General features: G+C 45.4%; 2 protein-coding genes across 7 annotated transcripts in view; both read left to right on the forward strand.

The window, feature by feature from the left end:
- The window catches only part of col12a1b (collagen, type XII, alpha 1b), a 182,808-nt gene that overhangs the window by 110,709 nt on the left and 53,655 nt on the right, over positions 1 to 18,444 (forward strand). For all 6 annotated transcript variants that reach the window (XM_041976517.1, XM_041976512.1, XM_041976515.1 and 3 more), the window contains 6 exons: positions 3,182 to 3,321; positions 6,054 to 6,183; positions 6,262 to 6,401; positions 6,658 to 6,787; positions 8,697 to 8,839; positions 16,960 to 17,089. In XM_041976517.1, the coding sequence (XP_041832451.1) occupies positions 3,182 to 3,321; positions 6,054 to 6,183; positions 6,262 to 6,401; positions 6,658 to 6,787; positions 8,697 to 8,839; positions 16,960 to 17,089 (813 nt within the window). The remainder of the gene's footprint in view (positions 1 to 3,181; positions 3,322 to 6,053; positions 6,184 to 6,261; positions 6,402 to 6,657; positions 6,788 to 8,696; positions 8,840 to 16,959; positions 17,090 to 18,444) is intronic.
- LOC121634096 (zinc finger MYM-type protein 1-like) lies at positions 9,233 to 12,928 on the forward strand. The gene is made up of 2 exons (XM_041976539.1): positions 9,233 to 9,968; positions 10,369 to 12,928. Exons 1-2 carry the CDS (start codon positions 9,578 to 9,580, stop codon positions 12,528 to 12,530), a joined length of 2,553 nt encoding a protein of 850 aa, XP_041832473.1. The 5' UTR covers positions 9,233 to 9,577; the 3' UTR covers positions 12,531 to 12,928.

Here is an 18,444-nt window from a genome sequence, read left to right on the forward strand (position 1 = left end):
ATCCATCAATTCCTAGGTCCAGACCATCCCAGAGTCCTTATCCATCAATTCCCAGGTCCAGACCATCCCAGAGTCCTTATCCATCAATTCCCAGGTCCAGACCATCCCAGAGTCCTTATCCATCAATCCCTAGGTCCAGACCATCCCAGAGTCCTTATCCATCAATCCCTAGGTCCAGACCATCCCAGAGTCCTTATCCATCAATCCCTAGGTCCAGACCATCCCAGAGTCCTTATCCATCAATTCCCAGGTCCAGATCATCCCAGAGTCCTTATCCATCAATTCCCAGGTCTAGACCATCCCAGAGTCCTTATCCATCAATTCCCAGGTCCAGACCATCCCAGAGTCCTTATCCATCAATCCCTAGGTCCAGACCATCCCAGAGTCCTTATCCATCAATTCCCAGGTCCAGACCATCCCAGAGTCCTTATCCATCAATCCCTAGGTCCAGACCATCCCAGAGTCCATCCCAGAGACCTTATCCATCACTCCTTAGGTCCAGACCATCCCAGAGTCCTTATCCATCAATCCCTAGGTCCAGACCATCCCAGAGTCCTTATCCATCAATTCCCAGGTCCAGACCATCCCAGAGTCATTATCCATCAGTCCCTAGGTCCAGACCATCCCAGAGTCCTTATCCATCAATCCCTAGGTCCAGACCATCCCAGAGTCCTTATCCATCAATTCCCAGGTCCAGACCATCCCAGAGTCATTATCCATCAGTCCCTAGGTCCAGACCATCCCAGAGTCCTTATCCATCAATTCCTAGGTCCAGACCATCCCAGAGTCCTTATCCATCAATCCCTAGGTCCAGACCATCCCAGAGTCCTTATCCATCAATTCCCAGGTCCAGATCATCCCAGAGTCCTTATCCATCAATTCCCAGGTCTAGACCATCCCAGAGTCCTTATCCATCAATCCCTAGGTCCAGAACATCCCAGAGTCCTTATCAATCAATTCCTAGGTCCAGACCATCCCAGAGTCCTTATCCATCAATTCCCAGGTCCAGACCATCCCAGAGTCCTTATCCATCAATCCCTAGGTCCAGACCATCCCAGAGTCCTTATCCATCAATTCCCAGGTCCAGACCATCCCAGAGTCCTTATCCATCAATCCCTAGGTCCAGACCATCCCAGAGTCCATCCCAGAGACCTTATCCATCACTCCTTAGGTCCAGACCATCCCAGAGTCCTTATCCATCAATCCCTAGGTCCAGACCATCCCAGAGTCCTTATCCATCAATTCCCAGGTCCAGACCATCCCAGAGTCCTTATCCATCAATTCCCAGGTCCAGACCATCCCAGAGTCCTTATCCATCAATTCCCAGGTCCAGACCATCCCAGAGTCCTTATCCATCAATCCCTAGGTCCAGACCATCCCAGAGTCCTTATCCATCAATCCATAGGTCCAGACCATCCCAGAGTCCTTATCCATCAATCCCTAGGTCCAGACCATCCCAGAGTCCTTATCCATCAATCCATAGGTCCAGACCATCCCAGAGTCCTTATCCATCAATCCCTAGGTCCAGACCATCCCAGAGTCCTTATCCATCAATTCCCAGGTCCAGACCATCCCAGAGTCATTATCCATCAATCCCTAGGTCCAGACCATCCCAGAGTCCTTATCCATCAGTCCCTAGGTCCAGACCATCCCAGAGTCCTTATCCATCAATTCTTAGGTCCAGACCATCCCAGAGTCCTTATCCATCAATCCCTAGGTCCAGACCATCCCAGAGTCCTTATCCATCAATTCTTAGGTCCAGACCATCTCAGAGTCCTTATCCATCAATCCCTAGGTCCAGACCATCCCAGAGTCCTTATCCATCAATTCTTAGGTCCAGACCATCTCAGAGCCCTTATCCATCAATTCCTAGGTCCAGACCATCCCAGAGACCTTATCCATCAATTCCTAGGTCCAGACCATCCCAGAGACCTTATCCATCAATCCCTAGGTGCAGATCATCCCAGAGTCCTTATCCATCAACCCCTAGGTCCAGACCATCCCAGAGTACTTATCCATCAATTCCTAGGTCCAGACCATCCCAGAGTCCTTATCCATCAACCCCTAGGTCCAGATCATCCCAGAGTCCTTATCCATCAATCCCTAGTTCTGTCCTCCTTTTTTATATAAAACTCCTAAACAACATCAGACCTGCTCAAAACTACCAAAGATTCAATGATTTTAAGACTTAATTTTTAAAGATTCTCTTATTCTTCATTACCGGTGTGCACGCACATACACAAGGAAACGTTCCTCTACCGGCCGCGCAGTGTTTCTCCATCACAATAGAAACAGGTTAAAATAGATTAAATAGAAAAATAAACCAAACTGGTTTGTTCCTGCTCAGACCAGCTGATGCCAGTTTATTTGTTTTTATTAATTATTCATTTAGTTATTGAATGTTTGGTAACTTTGAGCAGGTCTGACGTTGTTTCAGTGATTCAGGAACAAAGCAGTACAATGTTGCTTCCTAACAGTAAAAGGCTGAAGGAAGGAGAAACGGGCAGGAAAAGAAAACCAGTTGAAACTTGGAAGGAGGGATGAAAACGTTCCTCCATGGACGGATGAGTGTAAACAGCAGCTTTTAAATGTCTATAAAAAGCAGCTCGCTGGGTGTGATCACTTTTTACAACTTTCCAAACATCTTGATTGATTTTTTCCTGACAGGAGCTGTTTGGATGCCTGAAGCTCTTCAGATGTTTAGATCTGTGTAAAAACCAGCCAGATGAATGGAGGAGTCCTTCTGCAGCAGGACAACAAGCCCAAACATTCAGCCAGAGGTTGCTGCAGTCCTGCAGCTTCTCAGCCTTCAGCTGCATCTGCACCTGACTGCAACATGGCTTGTTGTCGCTATGAGCCCAACATTAGTCCCAGTTTTATAGAAACCTTTATGGCTGACGTAAGAGAGGAATAAATTCCAGAGAGTTTAGACACCTTCCCTGTTTCTGGTGCATCTGGACCCTTCTGATGTAGTAAACCCGCCCATCTGCTGCGTCCTGCAGAGCAAAACAAATGCAAACGTTTGTTTCTTATACAAACAGGAAATTTAGATGGTTAGATTCAAGAAATGAAGAACTCATCTGGCGTGTCCTGAAGTGATTGACTCCACCCGCCTGGTGCATCCTGCAGGATAAATCAAATGCAGATTACCTGAAGCTGTCATGTGACTCGTCTCTTTCAGAACCTCTGGGCGGCGTGAAGAACCTCCAGGTGACCGACCCCACCGTCAACTCTCTGCGGGTCCGCTGGGAGCCGGCCGAGGGCGACGTGAGGCAGTACCAGGTCATCTACGTCCCCGCCGCCGGGGGCACCGAGAGCAAGGTGGGTTCCCCGGTTCCCACCGAGGACGAGGACGCAGTGTTTACCTCGGCCAGAAGGATTCATCAAGAGGCCTTTAATGACCCCATCAATGATTTACGTCCAGTTAAAACCCCCAAAATCTGCCACACAGATGATTTTCTGGGCTGTAAATGAATGTTTGCAGATCATTTCATTTATGATATTTAGTGAAAAGTTTGTAAATCAACTTTAATCCATCCCTCCATCTGTCATCCATCCCTCCATCCCTCCATCTATCATCCATCCCTCCATCCCTCCATCTATCATCCATCCCTCCATCCCTCCATCTGTCATCTATCCCTCCATCTGTCATCCATCCCTCCATCTATCATCCATCCCTCCATCCCTCCATCTGTCATCTATCCCTCCATCTGTCATCCATCCCTCCATCCCTCCATCTATCATCTATCCCTCCATCTATCATCCATCCCTCCATCTGTCATCCATCCCTCCATCCCTCCATCTGTCATCTATCCCTCCATCTGTCATCCATCCCTCCATCTATCATCCATCCCTCCATCTCTCCATCTATCATCCATCCCTCCATCTATCATCTATCCCTCCATCTATCATCCATCCCTCCATCTCTCCATCTATCATCCATCCCTCCATCTATCATCTATCCCTCCATCTATCATCCATCCCTCCATCTATCATTCATCCCTCCATCCCTCCATCTGTCATCTATCCCTCCATCTGTCATCCATCCCTCCATCCCTCCATCTATCATCCATCCCTCCATCTCTCCATCTATCATCCATCCCTCCATCTGTCCTTCCCTCCCTCCATCTATCATCCATCCCTTCATCTATCATCCATCCCTCCATCCCTCCATCTATCATCCATCTCTCCATCTATCATCCATCTCTCCATCTATCATCCATCCCTCCATCCGTCCATCTATCATCCATCCCTCCATCTATCATCCATCCCTCCATCTGTCCTTCCCTCCCTCCATCTATCATCCATCCCTTCATCTATCATCCATCCCTCCATCTCTCCATCTATCATCCATCCCTCCATCTATCATCCATCCCTTCATCTATCATCCATCCCTCCATCTCTCCATCTATCATCCATCCCTCCATCTATCATCCATCCCTTCATCTATCATCCATCCCTCCATCTCTCCATCTATCATCCATCCCTCCATCTACCATCCATCCCTTCATCTATCATCCATCCCTCCATCTCTCCATCTATCATCCATCCCTCCATCCCTCCATCTACCATCCATCCCTCCATCTATCATCCATCCCTCCATCTCTCCATCTATCATCCATCCCTCCATCCCTCCATCTACCATCCATCCCTCCATCTATCATCCATCCCTCCATCTATCATCCATCCCTCCATCCCTCCATCTATCATCCATCCCTCCATCTCTCCATCTATCATCCATCCCTCCATCAATCATCCATCCCTCCATCTATCATCCATCCCTCCATCTATCATCCATCCCTCCATCCCTCCATCTATCATCCATCCCTCCATCTCTCCATCTATCATCCATCCCTCCATCAATCATCCATCCCTCCATCTATCATCCATCCCTCCATCTCTCCATCTATCATCCATCCCTCCATCCCTCCATCTATCATCCATCCCTCCATCTACCATCCATCCCTCCATCCCTCCATCTCTCCATCTATCATCCATCCCTCCATCCCTCCACCTATCATCATCCCTCCATCCCTCCATCTATCATCCATCCCTCCATCTCTCCATCTATCATCCATCCCTCCATCTATCATCCATCCCTCCATCTCTCCATCTATCCCTCCATCCCTCCATCTATCATCCATCCCTCCATCTATCATCCATCCCTCCATCTCTCCATCTATCATCCATCCCTCCATCTATCATCCATCCCTCCATCTCTCCATCTATCATCCATCCCTCCATCTCTCCATCCCTCCCTCTGTCTATCCCTCCCTCCCTTCCTCCCTTCTTCCCTTCCTCTGTCTATCTCTCCCTTTCTCCCTCCCTCCCTCCTTCCCTTCCTCTGTGTATCTCTCCCTTCCTTCCTTCTTCCCTTCCTCTGTCTATCTCTCCCTTCCTCCCTCCTTCCCTTCCTCTGTCTATCTCTCCCTTCCTCCCTTCTTCCCTTCCTCTGTCTATCTCTCCCTTCCTCCCTCCTTCCCTTCCTCTGTCTATCTCTCCCTTCCTCCCTCCTTCCCTTCCTCTGTCTTTCTCTCCGTTCCTCCCTCCTTCCCTTCCTCTGTCTATCTCTCCCTTCCTCCCTCCTTCCCTTCCTCTGTCTATCTCTCCCTTCCTCCCTCCTTCCCTTCCTCTGTCTATCTCTCCCTTCCTCCCTTCTTCCCTTCCTCTGTCTATCTCTCCCTTCCTCCCTTCTTCCCTTCCTCTGTCTATCTCTCCCTTCCTCCCTCCTTCCCTTCCTCTGTCTATCTCTCCCTTCCTCCCTCCTTCCCTTCCTCTGTCTATCTCTCCCTTCCTCCCTCCTTCCCTTCCTCTGTCTATCTCTCCCTTCCTCCCTCCTTCCCTTCCTCTGTCTATCTCTCCCTTCCTCCCTTCTTCCCTTCCTCTGTCTATCTCTCCCTTCCTCCCTCCTTCCCTTCCTCTGTCTATCTCTCCCTTCCTCCCTCCTTCCCTTCCTCTGTCTATCTCTCCCTTCCTCCCTCCTTCCCTTCCTCTGTCTATCTCTCCCTTCCTCCCTTCTTCCCTTCCTCTGTCTATCCCTCCCTCTCTTCCAGACCCAGGTCTCGGGTCTGACTACCAACACCGTGCTGAGGGAGCTGCGTCCGGACACCGAGTACAAAGTGACGGTGGTTCCTGTCTACGCCGACGTTGAGGGGAAACGGATGTCGGAGAACGGAAAGACGAGTGAGTTGCCTTGAGAGTGGACAGACGTGTCCTCTCTGTGGTGGAGGTGGAGCTCATCTGTCCTTGTGGTGTCCACAGAGGCTCTGGGTGGTGTGAAGGACCTCCAGGTCACCGATCCCACCACCAGCTCCCTGAAGGTGCGCTGGGTCCCTGCGGAGGGGAACGTCCGGCAGTACCGCATCTTCTACGTCCCAGAGTCTGGAGGAGCCGAGGACATGGTGAGATACCCCACAGCGTTGGTCTGGTTCATGTCTGCAGTCCCAGATCTTACAGCATGAAGATCTGGATCAGCACCTTCACCTTTTATTGAGCCTAGTCAGGGTTCAGAGGTCCCCCCTAGAGCAGCGGTCTGCAGCCTTCATGAAATAACTTTTCATTTGTATCTGCTAAAAGCAATTTGAAGAATTCCTGATCTGGACTTGGTCCAGACCTGGTCCTGGTCCTGGTCTGATGGAGGTGTTTCTGTGTGAACAGGAGCAGGTCTCGGGCGGCACCACCAACACTGTCCTCCGGAACCTGCTGTCAGAGACTCTCTACACCGTGACCGTGGTCCCAGTTTACCCAGAGGGAGAAGGTCTGCGCCAGTCCGCCAAAGGAAAAACCCGTAAGTCTTCCAAACGGACACTACGGTCCTGGTTCTGATCAGGTCTGCAGACTCCTGGTTTAGATGCTGTTAGAGGAGAAGAACCTCAGTACCACCGTGGAAAAATGAAACATGTTGTTGCGTCTCTGCTCTAATGAAGAAGACTCCTCGCTGGTCCTGGGCTGAACCGGTTTCCAGCTCCGTTTGTCCGTCTTTAAACAGAGACCTGATCTCCAGGTGAGCCTGATCTCCAGGTGATATCTGAAAAACCAGTTGAATCTGGAGTCAGAAATGGCCTCCTAATTGAGGAGTCAAAGCTTTCAAGTCCCTCTGGCATCTGGATGTTCCTCTCAGCTGTGTGGGTCCTGGTTGGGCTGTGTGTCGGTGGTTTGATGCCCTGGTGAGCACAGTGGTTTTTCTTTTTTACAGACGGCCTTTCAGATGCCATGCAGCAGAAACCCTGAGGTTTGTAACTGTAAGTGGGAGCAGAGCTGCTGCAGGAGCATATGGAACAATCCCAGTTCAACCGGAAAACAAAAAATGAAGAAATCCCTGTAGGTTCAGTCTTTGAGGAGCTCCAGGATTTTAATGACTACGTGATGCCGTTCTTACTCATTCAGCAAGATTTCTTCTCCTTTATTCTTTCTACTTTCTTCATCTTTCCCCTTTTTCTTTTATTTTTTCTCCCATTTTCTTCTTTTGTTTTTCTATTGTCTTCATCTATCATCTTTCCTCTTCTGTCCTCCTATTTTCTTCTATCATTGTTATTCATTCTTTGTTCTTCTCCTTTTTTCATTTGTCTTTTGTCTTTTTCCTTTTTCTATTTTCTATTTCTCCTTTCTACCTTTTCTTTCTTTGCTCTTATTTCTGTCTTCTTCTTTTCTTCATAGAGTTTCTAAGTAGAAATGTAGATCAAAATTAGGACCAGGAAGGACGGCCATCTTCCTGGTCCGGTGGGGGTGAAGAGGACAGAAAAGAGGTCAACCAGCAGCAGAACTCTGATCCCGAGATTCCTGCAGAGAAAGAAGAGAAACACAAATGTATGAACAACAACGTCAGATGTTTCTACATGGAGAGTAAAAAGAGCAGAGAGGAGCCCGGTGCATCGTGGGACGTCCCCCAGCAGAGAGGAGCCCGGTGCATCGTGGGACGTCCCCCAGCAGAGAGGAGCCCGGTGCATCGTGGGACGTCCCCCAGCAGAAAAGAGCCCGGTGCATCGTGGGACGTCCCCCAGCAGAGAGGAGCCCGGTGCATCGTGGGACGTCCTCCAGCAGCCTCAGCCTCTAGCAGCAGGACTAAAGGATGGATCAGGATCACCAAACCAGACCTGCTGTAAGATTTATTAGGGAGGTAGAGAGGGTCTGATACCTGAAGCCAGACTGGGAGCCAGTTCCACAGAGAGGGTCTGATAACTGGAGTTCTGCCTCCCGTTCTACTTTAGTACCTCCCGGAACCAGCAGTGAACCAGCAGTCTGAGATGCTGATGGGAAAATGTTTATGTCTCTGTCAGAGGGAGTTGGATCCAGATTAATGATGACGAGCCTGAACTGGTTTTCTGGGTGAACCAGTAGCTTTGGGTGTTTGGCCTCCTCTCCAGGTCTGTGATCAAGTGTGTGATGTTAATAAAGTTTTATTCCTGCTAATTGCGAGCAGGTTCACGGCTCCGCTCACAGCAGGAAAACATTTAGTCTGAACAGAAAAGGCCTCGGTTCTGCAGGACTGACGATGGTTCTGTGACTGCATGACTGAATCTAATCTTGTTGTTATTGGGCCGAGCCAGTTGCATCCCAACTCCGGTCCAGGAACGTGTTTGTAAATCCGTCCACGGGAGGTGAAGTGGGCTGCTGTTGGATGTTTCGTTGCTAAGGGATTAAAGGTGATGTTCTCTCTTCCTAACCTGGCTTTCTCTTCCCCTCTGTGACCTCTGCAGTCCCCCGCACGCCACCCAGGAATATCCAGGTGTACAACCCCACCCCCAACAGCCTGAACGTGCGCTGGGAGCCCGCCTCGGGCCAGGTTCAGCAGTACCGGGTGGCGTACGCCTCCCTGAACGGAGCCAGACCCTCAGAGTCGGTGAGTAACTCTCCAGCCTGGTTAGCAGCAGAGTTTCCTCACAGGCAGGGGCGGATCTACCGGGGTAGCATAGGGTGGCAAATGCCACCCTAAAATAAACCCTTGCCACCCCTGCTGCCACCCCATTTGGCGGCGATGAATTGATCGAAACGATACGGCAAATTTAACATTTACGAGTAAGAAGCTCCGATGTCCGACGACATTGAATGCAGCACGAGAGATCGCAAGCGCGCGAGAGCGGCACGAGACTGCTTTGTTTGGAGCAGCGCGAAACCAGAGAGCCAGGAGTCGAGGGGGAAGACATAAGGAAAGAGGTAAAAACTGATTATCTATCAAATTACCAAATAATAAGGAAAGCAAAATGCGACTACACGTTGTGATTCTGGCGTTGAGATGACAAAAATCAGATTTACATTATTATTTCGCTACCTAGGGCTGTCACTTTTTCATAGAATATTTGCTAGCATGGGGTGAAAATACGGGGTTGTTGACCGCTGAGCTGATGGCGGTTAGAAAATTATGTTAAATTATTTAACGTTGTTTGAACGAATTACACGTCATTTTAAATTAAATTTGAACTTGAAACTTGAAAACATTTTTGTTGTTAAGTGAAAGCCCGACTACCTATACATATAATGTAAATGGCATTTTTTTGTAGGCTATAAATGATTTTATTGCTTTTATTGATTTAGTGTCTGTAAAGGGAAACCTAGTAAATTTACTTTGGATCTTACAGAAATGAAGAGAAAAGGAAGTATATACAGTTTTTTCACACCAAAGAGGAAGGCCAGAGAAATAGACAATGAACTGAGCGAGGCAGACATAGGAGATGAGGTGGAAGGCCAGAGAGAGGATGAAGATGAGGTGGAAGGTGAGAGAGGAGACGTTGAAGGAGAAAGAGATGACAAGCATGAGGTGGAAGTGGAGGGTGAAGATAAAGATGAGCTGGAGGGAGAGAGAGAAGAGCAACAAAAACGTAACATAGATGACCAGGGACAGGAGGAGGTGGGAGAACATTTGGAGGAAGGAAAGCACCACCAAAAAGAGAAAGCAAAGAAACAGCAAAGTGAAAGGGAAAGAACAGTGCCTGAGCCATCACCAGCAACCTTCAGTAGAGCTGGTCCACATGGTAAGGAAATTGTTTCTGCATAGAATCCGAAGTTACATATTAAAAAGGACAAATTACAAAAATGGACATTTTACTGTTATTCATTTTAACAGATATTGCTTTGACTTCTTCAAATATGTTCAAATATGTTCACTTAAATATAAATACTTGAGAAAACGTTTAAATGTTAAAGTATAATCAGATGGTAACAGAATATGAATATTTTGTTTACAATGTATTTTAGATCTATTGCTCAGGTTCAAATTCCAAAATCGAACAAACCAACAAATACTCTTCCAGGCTGAAATGTTAGTGTGTGTGTTTACACAGTCTGGAGGTTATAATGAATTGTTTTCAGTTGTCAAGTTGTTAAATCAGTGCAGATGCAGTGTAGTTTGAACCTTCTCCTCATCATTTCTAGATGTATCTAAGTCCAGATGTGAAGTACCAACACAGCCAAAGAGAGAGAGTTTCCCAAAGACTCTCCAGGGAGGAGCCAGGAGAAGCTTCCGGAGTGAGTGGTACCAAGCTAACCCTTGGTTAGAGTATTCTCAATCCAAGGATGCAGCCTACTGTTTTGCCTGTAGGCATTTTTCCCTCCCAGACACTCCCAAGACTGTGTTTACTTCATTTGATGGATATCGAAATTGGAAAAAAGCCACAATGAAAGACAGTGGTTTTGCTTCACATGCAAGATCTGAATGCCACATCAATGCAATGTTTGCATGGACAGAAAACAAAAAAAACATGGATAAAAACAGCTCAATGTTTGGGAGAATGGATGAACAAAAAAAGAAGCAGGTGGCTGAAAATCAGCACTACATTAAAACACTTGCTGAAATTTTAGTTTTAACAGTCACAGAAAACATAGCGCAGAGGGGTCACAGGGAGTCTCAAGACTCAGAACAAAAGGGTGTTTTTCTGTCTATGCTAGACCTACTGGGTAACCATGACCCAATCATTAAAAAAAGACTTGAACAACATGCAAAAAATGCAAAATACACAAGTAAAACAATACAAAATGAAATCCTTGAATGCCTGGCTGCAATGGTTAAGGAAACAATCATACAGGAGGTTAAAACGAGCAAGCAGTTTTCAGTTATTGTTGATGAAACTAAAGATGTTCAGAAAAAGGAGCAAATGTCATTTGTTTTGAGATATTATTATAATGGTATGGTTCATGAGAGTTTTTTGGAGTTTGATGTGGCAGAACACTTGGATGCTGCTGCCTTAAGCTGTAAGATTATTAACTTCCTTGAGAGGCATGGGCTGCAGTACAAGAAAAACCTTGTGGGCCAGGGCTATGATGGTGCAGCAGTGATGCGCGGGGCACATGCAGGTGTCCAAGCAAAAATAAAAGAAGTAGCCAAACATGCCTTCTATGTTCACTGTAGTGCACACTGCTTAAACTTAGTTATAGTGGACACTGTAAAAAGTGTGCCAGATGCAGGAAACTTCTTTTCATTGTTGGAACGATTGTATGTATTCATTTCAGGGTCCTATGTACATAACAAATGGCTGGAAGTGCAGCGTGAGATGTTTGATGGTGCACCAAGGGAACTCCAACAGCTAAGTGATACACGTTGGGCATGTAGGCACATAGCATGTCGCAGTGTTATGGACAGGTTGCCTGCAGTAGTACAGGTTCTTGAAGAGATTGGATCTGAGAACCATCCACAAAGAGCAGTTGAAGCAAGAGGGATACTGGCTCAGATAGATCTCAATTTTGCTGGCTCTCTTGTTCTTTTCAGAAAGGTCCTGAGTGACTCCAAATTTTTGTCAGACATGCTCCAGTCTAAAACAGTGGACTATGCTAAGGCTGTTGAGCTTATTGAAGCACTCAAAGAGACATTGGTGACATATCGTAGTCAAACCTCTTTTGATGAAATGTGGACTGAAATACTTGATTTATGTAAACAAAGTAACATTGATATAACTCAGAGAAAATCAAAGAGGCCAAGACAGACGACAAAGGTACTTCAGGGTAGTGTCATCAACTCCACCTTGGGGCAGCATGTAGTTCCAGATAGCAAAGATACTTTTTGTGTCTCTGTGTATTATCCAGTTCTGGATAACATGATTGAAGAAATAGGAAGAAGATTTTCTAACACGAACTGTAACATCATGCAGGGTGTCCAGGCACTAAATCCATCCAGTCCAACTTTTTTGACAGAGGAGGCTGTCCTGTTATTAGCTAATGCTTATGGCTCAAATATAGAGGATCTCAAACACGAGTTACATCAGACGAAGAGAGTACTAGACAGAAAAAAGGGGGAAAAGGAGAGTCCTACCACTCTGATGGAGTTTACCCAGTTTTTGGATCCATACCAGGATGTTTTTTTTGAGTTGTTCAGGCTGTGTAAAATAGCTGTTGTTTTGCCTGTATCCAGTGCATCCTGTGAACGGAGTTTTTCATCTCTAAGGCTCATAAAGACTTATTTGCGGTCTACTATGACAGAAAAGAGACTATCAAATTTGGCTGTACTCAGCATTGAATCAAAACGCACAAAAGAATTGGATCTCGATAAATTTGTAAAGCGTTTTGCTGAGCAGCATGGAAATCGCCGCATTCAGCTGTTATAAGCATGACAACGTCATATGTTCACTGGTAATGAATGTCTTTTTTTTGTATATGAACATTTATTTGTGTTTTGTGTGTAATAAAGTGATGTCCAGTGCCTTGTTTAAGTGCCATGACCCATTTATTTCCATTGTGTATTTATGTTGACCATAATACAGTCTATTGATCGTGGGTAAGTTTTTCCTCGGATAGTCTTTTCTTGTAAAAATGCAGCCTACATGTAGAATATATGCCCTAGGTTATGTACTAAGTCCTGCAAGCAGGAATACTTCATTGTATATTGTCTATTTCTCATCAAACTACCATAACTGTTCATATGCATCTGATGTAGGTTGCCACCCCTCAAAAATTCCTGCCCCCCTCTTGCCACCCTGTAAATATTTTTCTAGATCCGCCCCTGCTCACAGGGCAGGAGGAGGCAACTTCCTGGGATCAGAGACATGACAAAAACTGCCCTGTAGACTCTTCTGACTCTAATCTATTCTATTCTATTCGAATTTATTCTATTCTAATCTAATCTTCTCTACGTGGAAGCGGGTCCTCTACGTGGAAGCGGGTCCTCTACGTGGAAGCGGGTCCTCTACGTGGAAGCCGGTCCTCTACGTGGAAGCCGGTCCTTTACGTGGAAGCCGGTCCTTTACGTGGAAGCGGGTTCTCTACGTGGAAGCCGGTCCTCTACGTGGAAGCGGGTCCTCTACGTGGAAGCGGGTCCTCTACGTGGAAGCCGGTCCTCTACGTGGAAGCCGGTCCTCTACGTGGAAGCCGGTCCTTTACGTGGAAGCGGGTTCTCTACGTGGAAGCGGGTTCTCTACGTGGAAGCGGGTTCTCTACGTGGAAGCCGGTCCTCTACGTGGAAGCGGGTTCTCTACGTGGAAGCGGGTTCTCTACGTGGAAGCCGGTCCTCTACGTGGAAGCGGGTTCTCTACGTGGAAGCGGGTTCTCTACGTGGAAGCCGGTCCTCTACGTGGAAGCGGGTCCTCTACGTGGAAGCCGGTCCTCTACGTGGAAGCCGGTCCTTTACGTGGAAGCGGGTTCTCTACGTGGAAGCGGGTTCTCTACGTGGAAGCCGGTCCTCTACGTGGAAGCGGGTCCTCTACGTGGAAGCGGGTTCTCTACGTGGAAGCCGGTCCTCTACGTAGCCAGATTTAGAGGAAAATTAGCTTGAATAGATTTAATTATCAAGTAGCACCAGTGTCACTATAGACCTGGAAGATGTGAATAAAAAAATGTTACTAAATGAAGAAGCTCCTATTACGTCAACAATGCCACCCAACATTACAGGGTGTGCAGAATTATTAGGCAAGTTGTATTTTTGAGGATTAATTTTATTATAGAACAACAACTATGTTCGCAATGAACACAAAAGACCATAAATATCAAAGCTGAATATTTTTGGAAGTTGGAGTGGGGCTTTTTTAGTTTTAGTATCTTAGGAGGATTTCTGTGTGTGCAGGTGACTATTACTGTGCACAATTATTAGGCAACTTAACAAAAACCAAATATATACCCATTTCACTTATTTATTTTCACCAGGGAAACCAATATAACAACTCAAAATTTACAAATATGCATTTCTGGCATTCAAAAACAAAACAAAAACAAATCAGTGACCAATATAACCACCTTTCTTTGCGAGGACACTCAAAAGCCTGCCATCCATAGATTCTGTCAGTGTCTTGATCTGTTCACGATCAACATTGCATGCAGCAGCAACCACAGCCTCCCAGACCCTGTTCAGAGAGGTGTACTGTTTTCCCTCCCTGTAGATCTCACATTTGATGAGGGACCACAGGTTCTCTATGGGGTTAAGATCAGGTGAACAAGGAGGCCATGTCATTATTTTTTCTTCTTTTAGACCTTTTCTGGCCAGCCACGCGGTGGAGTACTTGGATGTGTGTGATGGAGCATTGTCCTGCATGAACATCATGTTTTTCTTGAACGATGCTGACTTCTTCCTGTACCACTGCTTGAAGAAGGTGTCTTCCAGAAACTGGCAGTAGGACTGGGAGTTGAGCTTGACTCCATCCTCAACCCGAAAAGGTCCCACTAGCTCATCTTTGATAATACCAGCCCATACCAGTATCCCACCTCCACCTTGCTGGCGTCTGAGTCGGAGTGGAGCTCTCTGCCCTGTACTGATCCAGCCACGGGCCCATCCATCTGGCCCATCAAGACTCACTCTCATTTCATCAGTCCATAAAACCTTAGAAAAATCAGTCTTATGATCTTTCTTGGCCCAGTCTTGACGTTTTATCTTGTGTGTCTTGTTCAGTGGTGGTCGTTTTTCAGCCTTCCTTACCTTGGCCATGTCCCTGAGTATTGCACACCTTGTGCTTCTTGGCACTCCAGTGATGTTGCAGCTCTGAAATATGGCAAAACTGGTGGCCAATGGCATCTTGGCAGCTTCACGCTTGATTTTCCTCAGTTCATGGACAGTTATTTTGCGCCTTGTTTTTTCAACACGCTTCTTGCAACCCTGTTGACTATTTTGAATGAAATGCTTGATTGTTCGATGATCACGCCTCAAAAGCTTGGCAATTTTAAAAGTGCTGCATCCCTCTGCAAGACATCTCACTATTTTTTACTTTTCAGAGTCCGTCAAATCTCTCTTCTGACCCATTTTGCCAAAGGAATGGAAGTTGCCTAATAATTATGCACACCTGATATAGGGTGTTGATGTCATTAGACCACACCCCTTCTCATTACAGAGATGCACATCACCTGATATGCTTAATTGGTAGTAGGCTTTCAAGCCTGTACCGGTTGGAGTAGAACAACATGCATAAAGAGGATGATGTGGTCAAAATACTCATTTGCCTAATAATTCTGCACACAGTGTAAATAGATCAATAAATTGACAAAATGACCATTATAACAAAAAGGAAATAAGGATGTTACGTCTGGACGGTTAAGCAGAACAGACCAGAAGAAGACCGGTGGGTGGGGTCTGCTCCTCCATGTTAATCTTAATTAATCTTAATTAATGATAAACAATCAATAAACAAACAATTAAGAAATATAAAGATAGTAAAAAGATTCCCAGACCGGTAACCATGGTAATGCTCTTTAATCTGGACGTTGGCTCTTCATACGTCTGACGTAACGCGCTGGTTCTCAGATCTGGACCTAAGGCCTGGAGGTCCATACCAAGGCTTGGAAACGTCAGTGTCCCACATCAGGTGTTTCATTTTCACCCCAAGCCCCGGTTTCTTTTCTCCATGATTTACTGTTTTACTACTTTTGTGTAACGAAGCACAGAGATGGGACAGCCGAGTTCATTCAGGCCAGATCACTTCACAGCCAGATCCTGGAGGTCCACAAAAACCTCGTCATGCTGGAAGAAAAACATGCAGAAAAACTGGAGGCTGTCCAACACAACAGCCAACCGTCAGTGTTCTGGACAACGATGTGCACTTTCCTCTAATAAATATAATTAATAAGTCCAGTATTATCAATACTGTCGGATAAAATCAGGAAAGACTCGTGCACTAAAGTACATTTTCAGAAGAGATTTAAAGCCGAGTCAGATCTTCCTCCGGCAGCTCGTTCCTGAGTTTAGGAACGTTGACGGGAAATTCTCTCCTCTGGTCTTTAACCGAGGCTCTGGGGTCTCAGACCTCTGACAGGCTGGTATGGGTGTACGTTGTGCACGATGACCTGAACCAAACATGTCTGCAAACAAAGAACTTGAACTCGTCCTGCCTACATTCCCCCAGCACTGCATCTACTTCACACTACGTTACCCATGATGCACTGCACTCTCTAGCATGACAAAGCAATATTAAAGAAATATTTTTGGGACTATTGAGTTTGTGGAAAAATCTGCTGTTTGTGTTTGTGTCTGCTGGTTAATGTAGCTTAGTTTTAGTGGGATGTTGTGGTATCTATAATAAAAGTCCTGTGTTTATGAACTTTAGATCCTGAAAAACACATTAATAACCAGAACTGGATTCTTTGGCTCCAGCAGCAAACGTCTCAGCCTATAAGAGCTCCGCTGCACTGATTGAACCTCCAGTCTCGTACTTCATCTTGTTGTAAAAGGACAGTGGCCAGTCTGTTGGAGTCCACTGCTGGGATTTAACCCCATCCAGCTGGATCTCAGCTACTACATCATCTCTGAGGAGATGGTTTGATGGGCCAAAAACTCATTGAGAAGTTTGTTGGACTTGGCTGGACTTGAAGCAGCATGGTGGAAGTGTGCAGATTATTTAGGAGCTGTGATAACCTCAGAGACGAGTCCATGGACCTCTGGGTTGTTAGGAAGCATGCCGAGCTGCATGTCTGACGCTCCACCCTCAGTTGGAAGGAGACTTTGGCTGCTCCATGTCGGAGATGTAGCGGGATGCTGGACAATGAGCTCTGAGCTGGTGGTGTAAATGGTTATGATTACTTCAGTAGATCTTTTGACCCTTGGGTTTCTTCTCCTGACAGGTCCTGGTTCCAGGAAGCATTAACAATGCGTTCCTGGACAACCTGATTCCAGATACTTCCTACTCGGTCACCGTGTCCGCCCTGTACGCCGACGCTGAGGGATCACCCGTACGGGACAACGGAAAAACACGTAAGACTCCGACTCGCCATCATTTCCAGCTACATTGAGGCTCCTTCAGATAAACTTTTCTGTCCTCCTCAGATTTCCTCCCTCTTCTGACCTTAGTGGCCAAAAATGTCCATGCACATTAAACGGCCATAAAATCATTTTAAGCAACTTCAGACCTGCTGAAAACTACCAAACATAAAATCATTTAAGATTTTTAACCCTTTAAATTCCAGTTTCCTTATTTGAATTATTTATTACAAAATTCCCACAAAAACATGAATTATTTTCCTTGTAATAAACATCAGGGGATGGGCCAATGGTTTTGATCAGTCTTGTAAATTTCAAAGATTAGCAGCAAAATTAACTTGATTTTTTGTATTTTTATGTAGTATGCACCGAAAACTGCTATAAAAGCATCAGAAATCAGTATATTTAAACCTTTTCATAAATATCTTAAACTTTAGACCTGATCAAAACAATCATTCATCCATTATTTCAGGATTTTGACTCTTAAAATGCCAGTTTGGATATTTGAATTACTGCCCTGTTAATTCTAAAAAACAAAAAAAACTGAATTATTTTCTATATAATAAATAACAGGCTGATCAGAGTCTTGAATATATCAAAGACTAGTAACAAAATTATTTTGATTTGATATTATTATTATTACTTTTATTATTATTATTTGATACTCCCTGACATTGACTCGCTGACATTTTTGGCTACGAAGGTCCTTACAGGGAGTATCTGATCCTACATAAAAAATTTTTAATGCAATAAAATTAATTTAACTGCTAATCTTTGACATATCCAAGACTCTAATCAGCACCAAATCTGATATTTATTATGAGGTAAATAATTGTTTTTTAGTTATATTTACTTTTTTACGCAATAAATAAGGCAGTAATTTAAATAAACTGGCCTTTAAAGGGTTAACAGTCTAAAAAATTTTAGATGTTTGGTATTTTGAATAGGTCTGAAGTTGCTGAAGTGATTTATGAAAAAAATCGGAATAAAATATATATTATCAGGATTTTACAGTCGTTTTTTGTGCATGGACATTTTTGGTCATTAATGGGCCCAAAATGCACCAAAACAATAAAAGACACGAGAAAGAAAAAGAAAGAATTAAAAAAATAGACTAAAAAGAAAAGTTACTGCAAAAAGAAAGAAGTTGAGGGAAACGGAGCAAGAGGACAGAAGGGCTTAATCTATGTTTCTGTACATCTCAGCATCCTGGAAGCTCTGCAGCGAGGTTTAAAGTCTCAGACTGGAGTTTTACTTCAGTCCTTCCACGGACGTGTTGAATCTGATTATTCTGACTTCAGCAGAATCTTCCATCAGACTGACGTCGCTTGGCTTCCTGTCTGCGTTAC

Source organism: Melanotaenia boesemani, chromosome 22, assembly GCF_017639745.1.
Source record: "Melanotaenia boesemani isolate fMelBoe1 chromosome 22, fMelBoe1.pri, whole genome shotgun sequence".
NCBI lineage: Eukaryota > Metazoa > Chordata > Actinopteri > Atheriniformes > Melanotaeniidae > Melanotaenia > Melanotaenia boesemani.

Excerpts from the sequence above, each read along its gene's own strand:
- LOC121634096 (XM_041976539.1), top strand. The coding sequence starts at position 9,578 with ATGAAGAGAAAAGGAAGTATATACAGTTTTTTCACACCAAAGAGGAAG. Across the intron at positions 9,969-10,368 it reads CAGTAGAGCTGGTCCACATG|ATGTATCTAAGTCCAGATGT; the intron begins GTAAGGAAATTG and ends CATCATTTCTAG.